Genomic DNA, 22,912 nt, shown 5'->3' on the forward strand with positions numbered 1-22,912 from the left:
AGCAAATCAAGGAGATGAGCAGGATGCTCGGGTGCTGCTTCTGAACACCTGCTGGAGAAGAACCTTACCCTAGGTGGCTCCTCGCTTATGCGAGTGGAGGCTTTCACAGGCTGCCCTCTCTTCTCATTTACTCCAGGCACATATAGGAAGAGAACCTCCTACAGCTGGCTGGAGGAAGGATGTGAACCTGCCTTGTGAGTGTTGGCAGTGGGGGAAAGAAGTGACTCAAGGCTGCCTTGGTTGGAACCCTCCATGATAACAGATTCTCCATCATATTCAGCCAGCCATAGAGAACAGGGAAGAGACTTAAGAGGGAGCAGGAAAGATATTTGAAACTAGCAAAAAAAAATGTACTTCTTGCCAATTGTAGTAAGGTGAAGCCCTGAAACATAAACTCTTGTGTCAGAGGCCCAGTCTGAGGCCTGAAGCCTGAACCAAAGTACTTCCAGGCACTGCTAAGCAAAAGCTGGGCTGTGAGCCAGAGGCAGGCCCCACTCACAGAAGTTGGCAGGTGCAGGGTGGTTGCATAAGTGCTAATAAGAGGAACTTGTGCCAAGATGGCATTAGAAGCACAGACCACAGAGAGAGGAACAGCAGAGATGAGAAGAGACAGGGAAAAAAGACAGGACAACAGGATGCATGATGGAGAGATAACATGAAATAACATGATCAAAACCTAAACAGAGAGATATACCCTAATGGGCAAAGCTGGGATGAAGGCCCTGTAATCTGTCCTGTACTGTCATAAAGGTGTATAAAGGTAAGCATCTTTGTCATCACTGGGGGGGGCCTAGGAGTGGAAAGTCCTGTCACTGATTGAGCCTGTCCCCCGCCAGGCAAATTTGTAGTGTGTGTATGTCTCAGGAGTCAACGAGAAACTATTACTGTGCTTTGTTTGACAATAAACCTGGCTCGGGTTCCTTCGTACCTTACTAGAGTCTGTGGTCTTTGGGGGTTCTCTTGGGGTTTGCTGTGTCAGCTCTCTGCGCAGAGCCGGGGCAGCACACAGAGGGAACACGCACACGGACGACTGTTATCATCATTGAACAAGAGCAGAGCACCACACCAGTAGCTACTGACAACACCAGTTTCAACAGCAGTGTAATTTTTCTGTTTTGCACGCTACTAGTGTTAGGCAAGTGCTTAAAGGAAAAGTTAGAAGGCCACATTCAACAGTGATGCAAAGAGTTTTTGTATTTTGCACATTGGGTTGGTCAGAAAAGTAGAATAAGCCGTAAAGTAGTGCACATTTGTAATAATTTGGCACCTGTCAGAACAGAAGCGACTTACACTGATTTCCTGTTCTTCGGGAGCTAAATTCAGCCCTGGTATAAATGGATTTATTTCCCCTTGAGTCAGTGTTAGTATGACATCAGGATTATTGACGATGAGTGAAAGTTAAAGGGTGTGGTGAAGAGACTGCTCTACTTAGACCCTTCTCTTAGCTGGTTTTCCTATTAGACACACTCCTTCCACTGCTCAAAGGCTATTATACTCATCTTGCTCACCCACTAATTGCAGAATTTGTTCAAATCATGCTACTTCCATTTGGCCAGCCTAAAAAAGCTATGGCCTGCAAAACAGTTTTTGCTATTCTGCTGCCACAGTGTAACTTATTCCTGTTCAGTGTTGTCACACAAGGGAGGCTTAAACCCATTATTCTTTTAGGATGTCTCAGAAGCAGAAAAGGTTCATGGTGAAAGATCAGTATTTTATTTACTGATGAAAATGTTTGTAACAAGTAACCATTCACAACTGAAAACATCAACAAAACAACTGATCATCAAGGTAAGTTTTTTTTTTTTTCTTTGGCCTCAATTACTTAAACACATTTATATAGTTCCTGCCAACAGCAGTGTGTTGATGTTGATCACGCTAAGGTGTTTTTTTTAGCACTTTGATTTTAAAGAGTCTCTGATTTAATTTGACTATAATTATTCACTCCTTCCTGCGTGGAGCATGGCTCACAGCCAGCCTGTTCTGCTCACATGAAATAGTCCTATTGGCCACAGTCTTTTCTGGGTAGCAGTGAATATTATTTACCCTTTAAAAACAAATTAAAAAAATCTCCATTTTGGCACCTAAATAGAAGATGCCTGATTTTCAGAAGTGCTGAATGCCCACAAATCCCATTGAAGTCCCAATGGCAGTTGTAGGAGTTTGGTGCCTCTGAAAATCAGGTCACTTCTAGTTAGATGCCTCAATATGGATTTAGGAGCCTAAGTTAAAAAAAATCTGGCCTAGGTGTTCCTAGACCCTGATTCTGCAATCAGGTCCATGCAGGTGGATCGTTGTGACTGCATAGCACTAGTGACTTCTGCACAGGTCCAGGAGCTTATCCCTGGGTACCCAGTTGTAACATCATTCACAAACCAAAATGATATGGATTTTAAAAGTTAAATCTGGCATGTGATTACTGTTATCAGGTTTTATCACAGATTGCATTTTGAAAGCTGGAAACAGCTGCTTTTATCAGAGCAATCACATAAGGAGTTCTGTTGTATAGTTCATGTCAGCCACTGAGATGCACATGAGTCTGTTACCCACCAGTGTGCTCCTCCTGCTCATGGCACTAGCATTGGCTGCCACTGTCAGCAAAGCAAGGTGCCAGATCACAGATGGATTTCTAAGCACTTAAGCTACAATCCAAAGCCTGTTGGAGCTAGGGAGGGTCTTCACACTGAGTTCAGCAGCCTCTGGATTTTAATGCTTGCATGGTAACACCACATCTGGGGCCATTGGGATTCAGTACAAAATGTTGTAGAGGCTTAAACCTGCAGTGAACCTGCTTCCAGCAAAGACAATGACAGAACTCCCACAGATGTTATGGGGTTCAGGATCAGAGCTGGAATTTGGACCCAGTAGAATTTCTGTTACAGTTACTCTTGGCAGCTGCATAGGAAAAGCCTGGTTCGAAAATGTGCAGTCCTTAATGGTGGTGGGTAAGCTCCTTTTGTGTGAGCCTCTGGTGCTTAAACATATTTACATTTAAAAGCAATAGCGTGGGGTTTTTTTTGTGGTATATTTGATTGATGAGCAGAGATTTGGGCTGCCTGATTCATTTTCTCCTTTCAGTTGGTTCTATTTTCTTTGAAAAGGACACACAAGCAGTGAGGTCTGGACAATTGTATCAGTTCCAATGGGCTTTTCAAAATTCTTAACTTAAAAAAAAAAAGACATTAATGTCCTTTTTTGCTTTATTTTTCAACATAATGGAATATAAATTATGTAACAGGTATGTTTTCAAATTTTGCATTCTGTTCCTGACTCTCTTCATGAGGACTGAAAGTACTGTTCTTTTTTGAGAATCTGCCAGAAGTAGTTAATTATTTAAGAGTGAATCATTTTTTTTGATGAATTGTCATGTCAGATTCGTGTAATCAGAGATGCTATTTTTGTATCTGCCAGTGTAGCACACAGAGTGAAAGCTGAACAAACTGAGCCCTGAAAGAGAACTGTTTTCAATATATGTTTTGCAAAAGACAAAGCTCATAAAACTATATAGAAGCTTGTTATTTGAGTTTTGGTATAATAGTGTCCTCTCTCTTTCAGTAACTTCAGTTAGTTTATTTATTACATGATTACCTGTGCTGCTGTTTTAAACATGAAAGGTCTGATTTTGATTTCACTTAACTCTGGTTTAACCTTTTTGACTTCAGTGGAGTTAGAACTTGTCTGCACAGTTTTTGTACTGCTTTCACTATATGGGCTTGCAACTGATCACCATAGCGTCCCTATAGCTTGTTACCCATAATTTCTGGGAATAACCTATACTGGTATAAGGCACCTTTTCAATGGTAAAACTATGTCCCCATTGGGGTTTTACTGATTTAATCATTTTGGTTTACCCCCCCCCCCCCCCCCCATAACTGAAATAGTTTAATCAGTACAAAAACTGTGTTTATACCAGGCCTAAATTACTTTTGATTTATACTGGTGTGAGATCGCAATCAGGCTGTAGTTTAGCCAGGTCCCTGCTTCCCCGATGTTACAAACACTTTAGTCCTGCAAACAGTTGCCCTTATGAATAACTTTACATATATGAGTAGCTTCATGTTGTTCAACTGCATAATATTAATTGCGCGTGTAGCTGTTTGCAGGATCGGGGCTTAAAATGCATGGATCCCAGAAAATAAGTGCAAGACTAAGAACAAATTAGAGTTGTATCTGAGAGCTGTATAAAGCCAGGCAGAAAAAAAAATGTGTGTTGGGAAAAGTTTTGGAGGAGAAGATGGCTGCTTTCAGCAAAGGGGGCAGACATGGGGCCTGTTTCTCATTTACATCAAGGCCACTTTACACAGCTTTGGCAATGTAAAGCGGCAGTAAATAATATTTACATCCACTTTGGGGCCCTTTTGTGGAACTAGGGTGGTCTAAAGCAACCTTGGTATATGTAAGAATCAGGTCCCTTTTGTCAGAAGTTAGAGAGGGGAACAATGTTGGTGTTCAGCAATTTGCTGCTATTCTGTCTTTAGTAAAAGAAATAAAAATGAAAGCTGCTGTACAAAAAGCTATAAATATACACTTTATTTTCTCTCACCTGCTCCTTTTTTGGCTAGGTTTTGCATGACAGTGGAGTATTTGAGTACACGTGGAAGGAACTTGTACTGTGGCTGGAACACTTGGATAATACAATAGAAGACAAAAAGGAAGCCGTGATTCAGTTTTTGGAGAGGGTAATTGTTTATCTAACTAATTTGAACAATGACAAGAATAGCATTAATGGGAAGCTAATTACTTCGCTGTTATTGAGGAAAATCTTTTCAAAGGATTGTGAATGAATTCTGAGAAAGGCAGTGACTAAATCCTTTACACAGAACTCATATCTGTTGTCCTTGGTGAAGGGGTGAATGAAAAGGGTTGGGGGGAATTGACTCCCCATAGGATATATTGTTATTGGAGCACTGCTGATATGAGGAGAAAAGAGGCTAAGATTATGTTCGTGGGTCTATGACTGACTTTTATCTTGGTTCGCAGATTTTAATGAAGTTGGTGACAAACCCCTATCCATACACAGATAAAGCTGCAGACCTTGTCCAGGAAGCCAGTATGCTCCAAGTCAACTTATTTAAACAAGATGTGGATAGTGTTAGCATACCCATCTCTCACATTGATGGTATGTGATGATCCCAAAGTGATGTCTGCTCCATCTAATTTTGCAGTCCTTAATCAAGCAAACCTGCTACTGATGCCCATTGAAATCTTGCCTGAGTAAGGAACTACAGGATTAGGCCTTTTAATTGTATTCAGCTCTGTAAGTAAACATTAAATGACCAGGATGTATCCTCGCACCAGAAGGTAATCTGTGACACAGCTTTGCAGTTTTAAAAGTGCAAGTAAAATCTTACTTTTGATCTGCTTTCAGTGTCCCACAGCACCAGTTTTTAATCCAAGTCAAATCCATTGCAGTCATGCTTCCTTTTAAACCACAGGGCCAGCTCCCCCTGCATATATGAGCAAGGGGCAAGGATCATACCAGAGCCCGTCCCACTTCTTGTGTTCAGACACAGGGGGCAGCTGGAATCTTGCTGCTTGTGCTCTTTAGGCCAGATCCTGGCCCCATTGACTGCAGTGTCAAAATTCTTATTGACTTCAGGGACCAGGATTTGGCTAGCGAGCATACAGACATGGGAGTGTTAGTTCCACTTAGGGAATTCAGGCCTCAGGAGAAAGCAGATGGCACCCCCCCCCCTTTTTTTTTTTTTTTTTTAAAGAGTGTAGCAGCTACCAGGGAAGATTTGATTTAAATCACTAGTCAGGAAGACTCAATTTTATCATGGATTTCTACATAAAAGTGCCTGCTTGTTGGTTGTTATAACCTTAATACATATTCTTCACAACTCAGAGATAGATGTAGGTTTAATTTTTAGAAGATACACACTATAGGTTTTTTAAGTGATTTATTTTGAAAACTTTTCAGATTAGTTTTACAGCTATATTAGAAAATGAATAATGGTTTGGTTATTTCATTTACCAAAAGTAATTGAAGCAAATATTTATGAAGTCATTGGGAGGTGAACTATCTCCAGTTCAACAGGTTAATCATTAATATTTGGAGGATTTTCTTGCCATGCTGTATTAGGAGGAGAACATCACCAGACAGACATTTAAATTGTTTTATTTAACTAAAACAACAACGTTATGTATTCTGGATTTTTTTCTTCAACAGCAAACATATAATATTTTAACAAAACAAGCATATGAATTTTTTAATTTAGGTGAAGATTCAAGTGGTTTTTTTTAAATCAGATTTTTGTTAAATGTTTTAACTAAAATAGTTAAATGAAATATTTTCTTAAAAAAATTAAATCGACTGTATCAGCCAGGTCAACATGAGAAACTTAAAATATTGCCTTCTGCAGTTAACTCAGTCATCTTCACCCTCCTGGTTTTTCAGGACCCAAATGATTTCTCAATTTGGAATAAATTAGTCCAAAGGAAGAAAATATTCTTTCTACACTGGCAGAAGAAGCTACTGCTGTTAAAAGTGAGATTATCACTTCAACAGTCTCTGAATCCAAGTGCTTAAGTGACTTCCACCAGTTCACTGGTGTGACTTCCTTTGAAACATCATCAGCAAACATATATCTCAGAAAGACCTCAAGACTTCTGGAATATGCTGCTCAAACAGTTTCACTTTTATTTCTACTGCTTTTACCTCCCTTCTCCATTTATCTCCTTGTCCAGATCTATTCCGCCCTCAAAAATCTTCTATTAATTGAAATTTTTGAAACTTTGCACTTTTAGAGAGAGAGAGAAGGGATTGACTCTGTGTACACAAATTTGGAGATGGACAATAGGGTTGAGGTCTGTTATTTCTCACCTCTATATATTATTTATTTATTTTAAAACATTTTTGCTATTAACAAGCATGTTATCTCTGGAGAGACACATTCACAGTTTGAGAACTGCAAAACTAAGCATCTCTGTTGATATCTTCTAGACTGAGCACTGAGTCACATTGGGTCGATAGAAAGATTAACCTAAATAATCTATACAGAAGCTGCTGGAACCCCATAAAATTGGGTCCCTAATCCATGAACTGTTGGAACTCATTTACAAAACTTTTCTTAAACATTACATGAATATATTGTTTCATACTATAGAATTAGAATTTATAATCCCTATTCCATGATGAGATATCTTTGCACTATAATGTATCTTAATGAAAACTATCTTTAGATAAATGCTTTTTGAGGAAAAAACCTATCAAAAAAATCTGTTGTGGTTTTTTTTAAATCATTGATTTTTATCCACCCTGGCAGCTGTCTCCCCTGTAAGTGCTCACCTGTCTCCTCCAGAGGTGCTCTGACTGCAGATGTTTTGGTGCGATGCCTTCATCCACTGCAGCTGGTGCTATTTCCCCTTTCTCCATACTTCTCTTAATGGGGCATCAGCTTTGAAAGCCACCCACAGTGTAAACATGCTATGAGTGCCATCTATTTTACCATCATTAGGATAGACCTGTCTTTCACCCTTTGTCTGATTTGTACCGTTAATATATATTCAAAGAGACATCTTATTGTCCCTGGGTGGTTGTACCGCCAAACCTGTATTAAATTGTTCCCTTTCACTTGCCTACAGCACTAACATTGGATGTGCCCTTTATTTTCTCCTCAATTACCCACGCCTTTAAATCTCCTCTTATTTCCTGTGTACTTGCATCCTAAAAGTAGTGTCTGCTTGAACTCAGAACCCTGACATTTTTTCATTGGTAACTAGATGTCCTGGATATGGTTGATGTCCTTGTGGAGGGCAGCGAAGGCCTAGATGAAGAAATTGGATTCAGTTTAAATGAAGACATGATTCTACACACCTTTCCATTCAGTGCTGTTGTCCCTGCAGCGTTAGAAGCCAGGAATAAGTTGTTGCTTCAGACTGAAAATGAAATGGGTACTTACTGTGTTTATATATGTCCCTGGGAGTGGCTAAAAAGATTCATGCTGTATGTGGAGGGGAGAGGGGGGGAATATTCTTTCATTTTCATACAGTGGTTACTCTGGCTTTGTGTATGAAAATCAGTGAGCCCTATTGTACCCTCTGCTTCTACAAGTGGAGAAAACACAGATCCAAGGGGTCCTAGCTCAGAGAAGCATTAAAGCGTACAATGTGCCTCTACCCTCTTCTGACCCCAAGGAAGATGCATGGAGTTCAGAACCTGAGCCAAGAGGGCAGTATCAGGGTGATGATTGCTCTTCACAACATTAGTCCCACCACCAACTCTGTGGAACTCTTGTGGGAAAGCTACATAGGTCATATCAGAATTAAAGAGCCCACCTATCCTCCGATGCTGTGGAACCCACAGTAGTGGCCAGAGAAGGGAGCCCCTGTAAGCACAATTCTGCTGACAAGGGGCTGGGGACCAGGGCAGAGGCAAAGTGCCTCAGCATAGATAGCCCTGGCTTGAGAAGCTCCCAAGATTCTTGCAGCATAAACCTTTACTCCCTGTTTCTTTTGTGAGAGAGGAATGCATGCCTTCCTCACTTGCTCCTGAGGTAGGAACATGTACAAAAGTCACCCAAAGGAACTTCCTGGAGTTCCTGTCCTCTTATGCAGTGTGGCCATGTAGGAAGCAGTATTGCTCACAATAATTTGTGGCCTTATGGAAAATGTAGAAAACCAAACCTCTCCTCTGCTCCCGACACACACATTTCATTTGGGGGAGGAATTCTGCAAGTTCACATTCTAAAAGCACGCTGATGATGCTTAGTGACGACTATGTTACAATAGCCGTGACTGGAAAAAGGACGTTCTTAAGTGAAATAGAGCTGAATGGTTTTAAAGGATTGTGTTTGGTATAACAAATAGTGGGAAATTCTCCCATTGAAACCAGTTAGTTAGGACTGGAGAATTGGACCCATGGGGGAGGAAATTAACTTTTTTTTAAAAAGAAAACTTCCATATTAATCCTTGCATGACAACGTTATCTCTTTTGGTGCATTGGGAGCATAAATGACAAAATGAGCTAAACTCTGCTCAGACCTGAATTTAGTAACTTTAGGACAGAACTTGGCAAAATGTGGTTAAATGCTAGACTTAAGGTAGAAGTGTTTTTGTTTGTATACAACTTCAGCGAGTTAGAAGTTTTAGGTGTAAATTCTGACTGACCCAGCTATATATGTGAGAAAACAGATAGCCACGATGGGTAGTTATTGGTATAATTGTTATGCACAGATCAGGATTCTCTCCCCGTGCCCCACCCACAAAGCTGGCATTCTCCAGGTCCTGCACATGGTGAACTGTTGAGTATCCAGAGTGACTAACGGCCAAGATCTACATATTTATACACAGCTTCCCCTCTGATCTGCACTCCTGCATGCAGATTATGCCTGCTTCTATGTGCAGCTGTGCTGGGGCCTATGACCAGCCAGAATACAGGTATAATATAACACTGCGAAAAGCACTTAGTTTTGTACCAGGTTGGGGGTTGAACCCAGTAGCAAGTCCGAGTGTAATCTGGCACCATTTGCCTTACTAAGAACTACAGTGTGTAGGATTTTCACTAGCACCTCAAGAAATTAGGAGCATAAATCCATTTGACATTCAGTGGGATTTGTGCTCCTTAGGCACTTATGAAAATCCCACGCTGTAGTCTCAAAGTGATTGCTATCTGAATACTGCTCACGTTAGGTGGGTGAGAATGGAATTGTGGCTAGAGTTACTGTATTTTCTCAGATTCTTACCAGTGAGAGAACCTCTGTCTCAAACCTGTTTGCTTTTGTAGGAGGAAGTATAGTGGAGTATCTTGTTGCTGTTTTTACTGATCTCCTGCATAGTCAGAGAGATCCCCTGGCCCTCTGTCTGATGTTTCAGCTCTTCGATAAAGAACTCCAGTCACTGAATGCATCTCAATATCCTCATCTCTACCAGTTTAACCAATACTATAGTCTCTGGATACCACAGCAAGCTAAGGAAACCTTGGTAAGGGATGCATAAAATCATTTGATTGCTAGCTTTAGGGTTGCTAAAAGACCAGTAGATTGTAGAAGGCTTTCATTTCCACTGTGCAGTACATCTAGGCTTTTATCTTCCAAACCTGAGTTTAGGCATCCTCGTTTTCTAATGTGTTGCAGAACCTTTGCTGGATTGAAGGGTATTGGAGACTTTTAAATGAGGTGCAAATACTTTTTAGCTGGTGCAAGGTCGAAATGTTAATTGAATCCTTAATTACTTTAACGTTAGCCACAACTTCTTATCAAGTTGCAACAATGATTTATATGCAGAATCATGTTTAGCAAGTTTCAGGAAAGTTACTTACATGCACCAGTGGCCTGAGTTTCAAAAAAAGTAAGGAAATGGCTGTAATACCTTGACGGTAGCCATCTTATTATGTATCTGTGGTACTTATGTGGCCCTCACTGCAGTAGTATCTGAGCATGTCACAATCTTTAATGTATTTATCCTCACAAGGCCCTGGAAGGAAGGGAACTGTCCATTTTACAGATGGGGAGCTGAGGCACAGAAAACTAAGGGAGTTGCCAAAGGTCACAAAGGAAGTCTTTGGTGGAGCAAGGATGTAAAGCCGGTCTCCAGAGTCCAAGGCTAGTGCCCTAACCATTGGGCAATCCTTCTTCCGCAGTGAGAGCATCGCCGCAGCTCCTATCATGGAGTGAGCAGATCAGCCAAGACCCTGTGAAGGGAGTGCTTGCAATCGCAGGCAGCCCTGTGGTGCCCGCCAGGAGTGCGAGGCTGCTGCAAGTTCAGATCCTGCTAAAAACATTTTTTTTGCGTTTTGCTTTTTAAATGGGTTTGTTATTTATTTGTTCTGTGTTAGTTATAACTATTGCAGGTGTCATACTGGTGTGAATAAGTAATGTTTATAACTCTAATTTGTAATTAAGTTTAATTATTTCAGATTCCTTTCAGAGCAGGCAGTAGTAGGCACGAGTGTCCCTTCCCGAAATGGGGAGGCAGGTGGATGAGGAGCATCTCCACAAGGGCAAGGAGAAGAATGGTTGTGGGTGCTCCCCATCTCCTCCCAACAGGAGAGGCTGGTGCGGCAGTGATTGAGGTTGTGCAGGGCTAGATGGGAGCGGGTTAGGAGCACACAGGCCATCCATGATAGAAGCTGCAGCATTGCTCCCTCAGCCAGCCAGCGAGCGTATGAGGGGCACTTCGGCCAGCATTGATCTGTACGCACTGATAACAATACAGCAGTATTGCACTGTGCATTGTGGTTGCAGGGTTGGGCCCTGAGAAATGGTTCTGTGCTCGGTCACATGCCTTATTTCAATGGGAATTGCCCTAGCCTAGGTCAGAGCACAGTTTGGCCCTAAGAGATTGACATACACGTGTCTTTTTTTTTTTTCCCCTCTCCTCATTACTTTGGTTTTCAGCAGTTGAAACAAACTGAATGCATAAGCAGGGAGCCCATCCTGCCACCAGATTCTTCGTTCCCCTCCATGCTGAAGATTGCCTTTGAGAGAGGTGGCGCTGTCCTGCTGGAAGATGGTGTCCAAGCAAAGCTGAGAGAGGCAGCATCCCAGCTCCAACTTCAGCAGCTTTTGCTAGCAGTCAAGCACGTGCTGCTGTATCTAAAAACCACAGTGGAGAACTTCGGCAGTGTAAGGAATACGTTATCTTAACGCTGGGTTCTAAGTACAGCACACTGAAGTGGTGCAAATGCACTTTGGTTGTGTAGCCTCTCCAGGTGCACAGCCCCCACTGAAGTTAGGGAGCAGCTCAGGAATCTGGCCTAGATTGTAGCAATTATATCCTTTGTTATTGAGACTGGCTGCCTTTACAATAGGATTCTTTATGAATGTGTGTGTCGTGTATACTGCAAATGAATTGCAGCTTTCTTTCCATCTCTTGTTGTCTTTATATCAAGACTAGATGCCTGTCTGGAGGATATGCTTTAGTTGTGATTAAATTCTTTGACCTGAGTTATGTTGGAAGCAGACTAGATGATCTGATGATTTCTTCTGCCCTTAAAATACATGAATATTGTGTTAGCCTCCCAGAAGCTTTGATCAGGATCAGGCTCCTATTGTGGGAGCCATTGCATATGGTCCCTTTCCTAAAGAGCTTACAATCTAAGAAGATATTAATTTAATCCTGTTCTTGCATAGTTTTCTTTCCAGCCTCCTCCACTTTTCTCCTCATCCTCTAGTGTGTTACTTTCACAGCTCAGTAAAAGTTCTGGTCCTCGCCTTCTCAGTCTCTACATGGACCTGCTGAGCAGCTTGCTGTGCCGATGTGATCAGATGAAGTTGTGCAACAAGCAGAAACAAGAAGGGGCCCAAACTGAATCGGATCTCTTTATGGATTTAGAGTCTGTGGCCACAGTGGAGTCTGCAAATGACAAGGTATAAATAGGCTTGGCAGAATTCAATTTTTATTTATTTATTAACAAATAATATCAATGTTTATTTTTAATCATTTTTTTTAATTGGTATTGATTTAAATTTTCACAAGTGTGCAAAATTATGGAGGGGGAGGGCCATACAAGAATTATTTAATAACAATAGACATTGAGATTAAAAAAATTAAAGCTTTATAACCCTTAAAATACAAATTGTCAACATCACATGCCAAAGTACACAAAGTAAATATCATCAAATCAGACTCTGAAGTTCTCAAGCTGCACTTTTTTTACTTGGCCTATCAATGGAAATATATTTTTTTGGTCGGTTTCTGTGTGTGGTGAAATCAACTTTTAGCAGCAATTACCGATAAAAATCTGATCCTTCCAAGCTTAGGTATAAACCCTTCGGTACACTCATAATGAATGCTGTCATATTAGTCAGCACAATTAAATTGGACTCTAGGAAGTCTTTCATCAGCTTTGGAGAACTGTTTACTGAGGCAAAACAGACAAATGGCTCTTGGGCGCAAACTGTATTAACTAATTGTCATTGGTAGTTGAAATAAACTTTTAGCATAGAGCATGGAGATGACCTGTATTCTTACTGATACACACAGTGTGATAGAGGCTGAAGAAAGAAAGGGGGCTTCAGTGAATGCTACAGTCTGATGTGGAATGTGAGGATTTGTTTCTTTCTAGTATTTATTTGTGTTAAGGTATTTAATTAGGATTAAAGGTGATGCCTGTCTAATAGTGAAACATGCAATCACTTGTTGAAGGCCTGTGCAAGATCTGCACACTAAGTGGAAGCACTACTGTAGCTTTGTGTCGGGTGATGGGTGGGACGCAGGTGGGTTGTCGCCGCACAGATAGTGGGCTTCAGACATAGTGTTCCACAGAGGGGTCCTTGCATCAGACACAGATAGGTCAATGCAGAGGTGTGCCATTGAAGGAGGTCTGGGAGAGGGACCAATGGATCTATGAGAACATGCATCCAGTGTGCCTAAACCGGTGGCTCTCAGCCAGAGGTACGCAGAGTTCTTTCGGGGGTACATCAACTCATCTAGATATTTGCCTACTTTTACAACAGGCTAGATAAAAAGCATTAGCGAAGTCAGTAGACACTAAAATTTTATTCAGACAATGACTTATTTATATGCTCTATATACACTGAAATGTAAGTACAATATTTATATTCCAGTTGGTTTATTTTATAATTATATGGTAAAAATGAGAAAGTGAGCTATTTTTCAGTAATAGTGGGCTGTGACACTTTTGTATTTTTATGTCTGATTTTGTAAGCAAGTAGTTTTTTAGTGAGGTGAAACCTGGGGGTACGCAAGACTGATCAGACTCCTGAAAGGGGTACAGTAGTCTGGAAAGGTTGAGAGCCACTGCTCTGAACTACTATACAGGTGTGTGGCAGGGCAGCAGCCTCTACTATTCTAACCCACAGGCTAGAATAGTGGCTGTGGAAATGGCTGCACTGCAGATATTCATCTCACTTGCGTATCGGGAGAGTGAATGCTATTTCTCCATTCCTTTTAGACCCTGGCACAAAGCTTTGTTGCCCACGTTTTGTGGAGGGAGGGGTGAATTTTCCCCATAAAGTTCGTTTTATATAATAATAATGGAGAGATGTCTATCTCCTAGAACTGGAAGGGACCCTGAAGGGTCATCGAGTCCAGCCCCCTGCCTTCACTAGCAGGACCAAGTACTGATTTTGCCCCAGATCCCTGAGTGGCCCTCTCAAGGATTGAACTCTCAACCCTGGGTTTAGCAGACCAATGCTCACACCACTGAGCTATCACCCCCCTTCTTGAGTCTGATTCCTGGACTCGAGAAGATTAGAATATCATGTATTTAGTTGATGAAACCTGTGATACCTCCCCTGGGAACATAGTAAAACTTATGGAAATGTACAAAGTTACATTCTGTGATAGGTTAAAGTGGTGTCTTCTCCCTCACATGATACTCTGACTTAAGACTAAGCCATTCTAATGTCTGTGTAAAATTTTGCCACAGACTTTGAAAGATTCAGTCATGCTTGTTTGAATGAACAAATTAAGTATTTGGCTTTATCCCAGAAGCAGCAGAATAGAAATTGATATGAATAACTTGGAGATGTTGTTTAATGTTTAGAATCTTTTTTTTTTTTAACCACAGAGCAAAGGCTTTTTTTTTTTTTTAAACCATACCATAAACTTTATTGTATGTACCTGTATTTCATTAATTCTTTTTACCAGTACTAGGCAATTTAATGTCCAAAACTACAGGTTTTTAGGTTTCAGTAAGCATGCACTATAGGTAGAAGCAGATAAATTATTTTAAATTGTTATCTTTTTTGTGATCTCTTCATGACTATGTACGTTGCAGATGCTAGAAGATATGCTCATGTTGATCTTCAAACATCCTACATTGGAGACCTGGTTCTTGGCTTTAGAGCAACATTCTCTTCCCCAACACAACTTGAACCCTGTCACGGTGAAGCTTTTGTCAGCTCATGTAAATAATGGCATCCTTCAGTTACTGAAGATGAGTGCTCCAATGTTGCAAAATATGAAGCACATAGACATGCTGTCTAAGTATTTTGAAGCCATCACTGAAAGCGTCCTGGAAGAGTTACGTGCTGGAAGAAAAGAAAAGAACAAGGTATCTCCCAGAAAGTCCCAGCAGCTGGAGGCTCTGCAGCAGTTACATGTTTATATGGATGCGGCTCAGTTAAAAGAAGTCACGCTAACCATGCTCCAGCTTCCTGCGGCAAGCCTGACCACTCCAAAATCTGAAAATTCCCCTAAAAAAGAGAAACATTTAAGCTTTTATGGGAAGACACTGGTGCAGCTCCTCACAGAAAGCTACCAAAGACAGACCATTCAAGGAGAGCTGCTGTTATCAACAGAGCACATTAAAGGGATGGGGACTCTGCTATCAACATCGAAGAGTGAGGATCTGGAAAAAGTCTTCCTGCAGGCTCTTTCTCGAGAGCCCCTCTTTGCCCACGCGGTTGGTGTAGATGTACACGTTTACTGCCTTAACCACATGACTGAAACTTCCCTTGCCATTGTGGCTTTGCTGATCCGGCATTGTAGGACTCATCTGCTGCAGTTTGAGCTGTGGTGTCTGAATTGTACAATTGGAAAGTACCTAAGGAAAAATATGGACATCTTTCTCCCGCTCATCAATGTATATTTGCAGAGTAGAGAGCAGTATGACTTTACACGGCCATCAAAAGGTAAAACCAACAACTGATCAATATTAATGATGTAAATATTATCTGGGGATTTTTAACTGTTCTCACCAGTGTTCAGATAAAATGACGTGTCTGTCACTGGTTGCATTGGGAAGAATGAACATTTCACTGGCCTACGGTCAGGGACTTGCTACATTCAGTGCTGGACTAGCCCCCCAAAAGGTACGGTTAGACTTGAGGACCAATGACATTTTAGAAGTCCATTATCTTGTGAATCTTTAGTGCTAAAATCAATACTTGTTATCCACTGGAAAGCTAGGATTCCCCACTTTATTAACCAGTTACAAAAATCACTCTTTTCTGTCTAGTCTTGTCTGATTCATGGGTGCTTATCATGTGACCATCACTGACATATCCAGGGCAAGGCACAAGGCACTGAAGTCAAGTCATCAGGCCTCTTTCCATTGCCATTTTTTTTAAATGCAGATAACTTTCCTTCCAGGTTGGGTATTAACTGATTGTTCAGCACTTAGGAAATAAAAAGTGCTATCTGCAGCAAATGCTGTGAGTATTGTTGCCGGTCATGTAAATACAATTTTAAGTGTTTGAAAACATGTAGAATTTGCTGAATTACGATGGCTCCAAAGGTGTATTGATAGAAAATTACAAAGTAAGTTTTATTGGCCCATTAGCTTAGTGATACTTAGCCCTCGTGGCTCGAGAGTTGCATGTGGCTCTTTGGAGCACCGCTGTGGCTCTCACTGAATCCAAAGATTTGATCGGTGCACTTCTTGTTCTGCTTAATCTCATGAAGAGTAACTAAAGTACTGATAAGCAGGAGCAGGCCTCCCCCTGGCTGGACACAAGAGGCATCATAGACATGGTATTCCAGTGGTCCCCAACCTTTTCCGTGGGGCGGGTGCTGATGACTAGCTGCCGAGGACCGTGGCTGCCAGACAAGCAGCTGCCGAAATGCCGCCATGAAGCAGCAATGTCAAGAGGCATCGCCGCTGAAATTCGGAGGGATTTTGGCGGTAGGACTTCTTGACGTTGCCACTTCTTGGCAGCATTTCGGCGGCTGCTTGTCCGGCGGCCAGTAGGCGGGCATGCATGGATTTCCCGGTGGGTGCCATGGCGGCCATGGGCACTGCGTTGGAGACCCCTGTGGTATTCTAATCAGATGACCCAGAGCTCACTCCCTGTTTCTTCAAGGTGACAAGAAGGAGGCAGAGAGGAAAGACCTTTCATTGCTCTTATCTTACAGGAATGCGTGGAAATATTGTACTGAATGGCATAGTAGAATGCTATAAAGTAATCTCGGATTAGTGTCATGAGCAGGGTGGATAAAAATCAAGGACTTTTAAAAAGAAATTTTTAATAAGTTATATGCATTTTTGTTTTTAAAAATAAACCTCCTTAAAATTGAATTTGAAATGGACAGCCTATGTTAAGGTCTAAACTTACTATATCATCTATTAAAAATAATTTAAATTAAAAAAAATTAAGCAGTGCGTATTTGCTGTCAAAGTTTTAAAGAAAATCAAACCACTGAACCGGTAGAAGCCATTGGCTGAGCATCTGGAACCAGCAATGTTGAAGAGCTAAATCAGCTTTTGACAGCAGTTGCCTCCGCTGCAGATGCAGAGAGAACATTTTCTTTTCGTTCATCTAGTTCAGTTAAATGACTAGTTCATTCAAAGTTAAAAAATGGATTGGGGGTTGAAAAATCAGGAAAGCTTGTTTTCCTCTTCCAATTTATGAATAAAAACTAGGTGTGAGAGGATGAGGTCTACTAGTTCTAAAATCTTAAACAATATGGTGACCAGAAGCAGTCTCTTCAGTTCCCAAACTACAGATAATAGTTTATATTAAACTATTCCTTTGTTTAATAAACCAGTTAGTTTTAAATGCAAAACTTGTTTTGATAAACTTAACTTTTTCTCAATATATCCTGCACAGTTAGGGTAATTTTATTTAATGATAAAATAAAAATAAAAACTCTGTTTTTGGAATTTATAGAATTCCAGTTTTGTTTTCTGAACAGACCTTGACAAAAATTGCAAATAAAAATTAATCATCTAGTACAAATGAAATTCATCAGGTTCTAATATAATAAATTGTAAAAATTAATAATATGAATAAATGTATGTTAAATTATATAGTTGCTTAAATAAATATGTAAATATGTTAGCAAAAAGTAGTACCAAATTTATTGTAAAAACTAATTTTAGTTGCAAATCAGCATGTATTAATGGTTACTAACTAATGAGAATCAACTTTTCTTTGGACAAATAACTAAAAAGTACAAATGCAAAACACACTTAATGATTTAGAGGAAGAGGAAGAAGTAGTGCCTCCATCTTCTCTCTAAAGTTAATCAAGGTTTCCTGGTTGCTGATCTAAATAATTATTAAAATCATTTATTTAAATCATTTTGAATAAATCAGTCCACCCTAGCCATGAGGTTTCATTGTCATTTTTGCATTGTAGTGTTGCTTCACTATGTGAGAAATGTGTTTCATGACAAGGCAGTGCAGTGACATTGATCACTCTGGTTGTTTTGTGGCTTTCTGCTGTTCTTTTTGATGGCAAAGTGGCCCTGCCCCTCTTTGTGCTCTCATTGCCTGGCAGAGTTAGCCTCATAACTCTCCATCATATAGTAGCAGTAATTTCCCAAAGGCAATCTAATAAGTTAAATGAAAGTATAACACAAAAATTAATAAGTAGGCTGATGAGTACCATCAATGAGCAGAAATCCCAGCAACAGTTGAGTCATTTGCCTGCATCCCGAATGGTGTAACATGACCCATAACACTCAGTATGCTCTAGCTCAGGGGTTCTCACATTCATTGCACTGTGACTCCCTTCTGACACAAGAATTACTACACAACCTCAGGAGGGGGGACTGAAGCCTGAGCCCCACTGCACCTGGTGGCTGGTGGGGGTAAAACCTGAGCCCCATCACCCTGGGCTGGGTGGGGGCAAAGCAGAAGCCCAAAGGCCCCCGCCGGGGGCTGACGCCTGTAACCTGAGCCCCGCCACCCAGGGCTGAAGCCCTCGGGCTTCGGCCCTGGGCGTTGGGGCTCAGGCTTCGGTCCTGGGCCCCAACAAGTCTAACGGCAGCCCTGGAGACCCCATTAAAATGGGGACACGGCCCTCTTTGGGATGCCAACCCACAGTTTGAGAACCGCTGCTCTAGCTCAACTAGAACATGGACTTCATGCAGGAGCTTTTTAGTGACATTCTGTGGCCTGTGTTTATGCAGGACATTGAACTGGGTGATCACAGTGATTCCCTTCTGGACTTAAAATCTATGAATCAGTCTGTCTGCATCATGAATGGAACAGCTGATAATGAAAATCAGAGACATTTTATGATTATTCTTTAGACTATTATGGCAGTAGTGCTTAAAGGGCCACAACCAAGTGGGGCCAAATGGATTCAAATAGAACACTGCTAGTTGCCCCGGGCTCTTCTTGAGCCCTGTACAGCTGGTCAAAGCATAACACTTCTTAAAATCTGTCTTGAGAATTATCTATTCAGTGTAGAATAAATCCTAGCTATCCAGTGGTTGGGTGTGAAAAAATTATTTCCAACTGCAAAGAGAATATTTTATCTGGTGAATGGAATGTTGTAAACTATCCATTTCAGCAGAATTTTATCTGTCATCTTTAAAAAAAAAAAAAAATTCTAGCCTTGTAGATGGAAAAATAAATTTCCAAGTATAAATCAATACAGTGATGCCTTCCTGAACCTCTCACAGCTCCAGTAGCTCTGCTGCTGCTCTAATTTTCCCAATCAACAGCAGAATTAAGCTGACAAAAATCTGGTCTGTTTCACCGTGGCATTTCAGAAAATTAGGTGCTGCAATTAAACTAACCAGGGCCATGCCTGTTTCATTCTTCTACTGATAAGAAAGGTTACAGGCAACAGCAGAGGCAGACACCTGTATCTGTTGATGGGGAAGGACACCCGTGTCTGGAAGCAGTATAAAATAGTGGAGAATCCTCAGCAGCAGCCAACGGAGTCTGGGAGGGGTAGAGTAGCAGACCCAGCTTACAGGAGGTTCAAGAGAGGTGTTGCTTGGTGAAGGGCCAGAAGAGGAAGAGAAATCTTTCTCTATTCCATTACTCAGAGAATGGTGCTAGCTTCAGTTTTATCAGACGCTTACTATCTGAGAGCTGAAATAAAAGAAGAAGCCTCTGATCAGAGTCCAGTGTCAGCACCTTGGTAGGAATCTGAGTCATTACTACTACCTTTGTCTAGCAGATCAGAGCTGGGCTTCGCATCAGGATGTTGCCCCTGTGCCTTGGAGGTCTGTGATGTTTGCCTGTAATGACTCATTTTAATCCTCTGGCTAGTAGGTGTTTGAAAGAGATACCAGACACTTTACAGAACATTTGTCTTTCAAACACTTCATAGATCTGTTACAGTCCCACACAGTGTGTGCTTTCTCACAATAGGCCCACAGCCTGTTCTATCATTCCGCTGAACACATGAAGCAGTTTGAGTTGAGACCTTTGCCAGAGAGCTTACAATGATATCCCTGTGTCTCTTTGCACTCTTTCTTCCTACAGTCTCCTCAGCTGTTGTGCCTGTCTTGAGAGTAGCTTTGTGGAAAGAACTGTCAAAAAACATTCTCGATACAGAACCATCGCAAGAACTCACAGCCGTGAAGTTGCAAGTGTTTTCCAAGCTGGTACAGTCTTCAGAAATTGAAGCGCTAACTAATCTAATCGACCAGTTACCTGGAACTCTTGAGAGAGCAGAAAATTACAAGAGGTAGGCAAGTCCTATTTCCAGATTTTGCATTTTAAGCAATGTAATGCCTGGAATTGTCATTTTGTTGCACAAAACATTGTTACCCCTGCTTCAAAGAACCTACTGTTTATGTGTGATGTTATTTTTAAGCCGGGGTGTATATATCATGTAAAAATATTTTTTTTATTTATATGTATATCATGTAAAAATATTTTTAAAAATCTCAGAAGGCCCCCCAAAACTTTAAATAAAACATTCCTTATTCATGAAGCTGTACAGTGGTTCAGTGAAATTAAATGTGTGTGTGGAAATATTAGGAATTCAAAGCCTGATGTTTTCTCCATTTAATTTCATTGGTGTGCTTCAGAAATAACTGTTTATAGCACAGCAGAATAAGGCTACAACAGCCTCACATATCTTGCTGAGAAAGGGAGCCACAGCACAGATACCCATATTAAGTTTTATCTAAACTTTGTGGAACTTTTGAGCCATTTTTAAAGTTCACATTCAATAGCATAATAAACAGAGACAAAAAATATTGTAAGGACGTATGCGTTAAGGTCTGGAAGTACTTAGCTCGGACCAGTAAAAATACTTTTCTGACCAGTACACTTTCACAAGCTCTGTTCTTGGGCAAGTGATTGAAACATTTTCTATCCCGGCTTAAGCTGATGGTGGCTGGGTTTATAACAGATGTGACAGTACTCATCTCTGAGAGAACATGAGGGAAGGACTGGCCATGTAAATTCCTGGGTGACTAACTTATTACATGGTTATCATGAGCTTTAGAAGATAGTGATTCTTTGGTCATCTGGGGCTTAGGTGTCCCTATGCATAAAATCAAATAATTAAAAATGTGTGGAGAAAATCACGGTAAAATTAACACAAACAAAAACATTCTACTAACATTTGAATTGTCTGCAGTTGGATTGTGGCGGATTCCATATCGAGAGTGCTGGAGAACTCTGCTGAGGAGTTGCACTCCTGGAAGAAAAGCCTCTTGGCAGCCTGTATAAAGTGGTTAATCACCACATATAACATCAGTAAAGAGCAAGAAAACAACCAAGGAACAGAGAGTTCCATGCTGTTGAGACTAGAAGAGTTATTGGTGAGACTCCTTTCCATTTGCTTTAATCTAAACCTTGGTTCTATGGACTTTTCTTATTGCAGTAGAATGTTTATTGTGCTTTTCTATTTCTGTATTATGTAAATGAAGTTGTTGCACTTGTTTTGGTTTCTTTGGTATTTTGTGTGCAGCTTGTACAGTATGTAACTGGCCTTGCAAGATTCTAATGCAAAACAATTTGGGGTCTTGTTGGGAGAAGTGCTGGACACTTGCAATTACCATTGAAGTTAGTGGGATTTTGAGATACTCGGTGCCTCTCAAGATCAGTCCCTGATGGTATTTTTTTTTTTTTAAAGAGAGAGAGAAAAAATGCTGTAAAAGTAGAAATGTTCTTCCAAAGTACATGAATCTGCTCCCACTGAAGTCAACGACAATCATCCAGTTGACTTCAGTGGCAGCACGGTCAATGCCATAAGTTCCTAATCATCTGTGCATCTCAAATTTTCTTTAGGTGTGTAAGGAATACAGGATCAGGTCCTAAGTAAAAGTAAAAGATGCTTTTACAGGTGCTGGGCTAACTGCCCCTCTTATCCCTCTTGGTTTCTTTGTGTGCACTCCCTCTCGGTCATCACCTGTCTCTGGGAGTGTAAATACACAGTTCTCCCACTCTCAAACAGGGCCCTGGTACTAACGGTGATCACCTCAGCAGGTCTGACTTGTGGTCAGCACCTGCAGTGCACTTCTCTCTTGGAGCTATGACCCATGCTACCCTGTGACTGGACAGCTTTATAAAGGAAAGTATTGTTTATTTAGAACTGAAACATTTCAGAGAAAAATATCTTAAAACAAGAAGTAATCTACATGTATATCTAGCTTACCAGGTGTCTGTCCAACTTCCACTTGGGATCCTGGTAGGCCTAAACTTCCTACAGATACCCCCAGAGACCTTGTGTCAAGTAGCATAATTTGCTCTCTTAGCCCCCAAACCAGTTCTTCTCTCTACTTCAGGGACAGAGTCTTGAAATCCTGTTCCATTTTTGTCCTCCCCTTTGCAGGCACCATGTAACGTTTTAACTATTAGCTACCAGCATTGGCAAAACAAGACTTGCAACTTAGTTGAGGTTGGATGTAGCCTCCGTGAAACCAATAGCTTTCCCCATTGTCTTTCAAGTGTGTGCTGGAATGTTCTTATCCAGGAACTATTGTCTTCTTCCTGGAGACAGCTCCCATCGACTTAAAGCAATACAAGCATATAATAAACATTCCACTAACTCAGCATAGTTCTATACTGTATCTGTATGACTGTCACACATGACATTCATAAAATTGTTACATACCCGCTCCATGTCCACTGTAGATCCCACCTAAAGATTTCCACAACTGATTTACAGATAAACTCAGATGTATCCTTGTAATGTTCTGTTATCTAAATTGACTAAAGATCCCGCCTCCCGCTGCAAAATGAAGTGTTATTTCATATCAGTAGTCAATGCGGGTGCTGCATTATAGTGGTGGGCTACATTACCACAAGCTGGAAACTTCTGTTCTAAGGAAGTCAGAATTGCTGCTGTCTCATGTTAGCCAATGT

At 40.9% G+C, this 22,912-nt stretch overlaps 1 protein-coding gene across 1 annotated transcript in view; it reads left to right on the top strand.

Moving 5' to 3' along the window:
• URB1 (URB1 ribosome biogenesis homolog) overlaps positions 1–22,912 on the top strand; it is a 76,941-nt gene that overhangs the window by 24,861 nt on the left and 29,168 nt on the right. The window contains 10 exon segments of the mRNA XM_039538964.1: positions 1,669–1,788; positions 4,560–4,676; positions 4,978–5,116; positions 7,723–7,893; positions 9,725–9,921; positions 11,340–11,564; positions 12,129–12,308; positions 14,684–15,539; positions 20,075–20,279; positions 21,183–21,366. Coding sequence (XP_039394898.1) covers positions 1,669–1,788; positions 4,560–4,676; positions 4,978–5,116; positions 7,723–7,893; positions 9,725–9,921; positions 11,340–11,564; positions 12,129–12,308; positions 14,684–15,539; positions 20,075–20,279; positions 21,183–21,366 — 2,394 coding nt within the window.

The sequence above is a fragment of the Mauremys reevesii genome, linkage group 1 (genome assembly GCF_016161935.1).
Source record: "Mauremys reevesii isolate NIE-2019 linkage group 1, ASM1616193v1, whole genome shotgun sequence".
NCBI lineage: Eukaryota > Metazoa > Chordata > Testudines > Geoemydidae > Mauremys > Mauremys reevesii.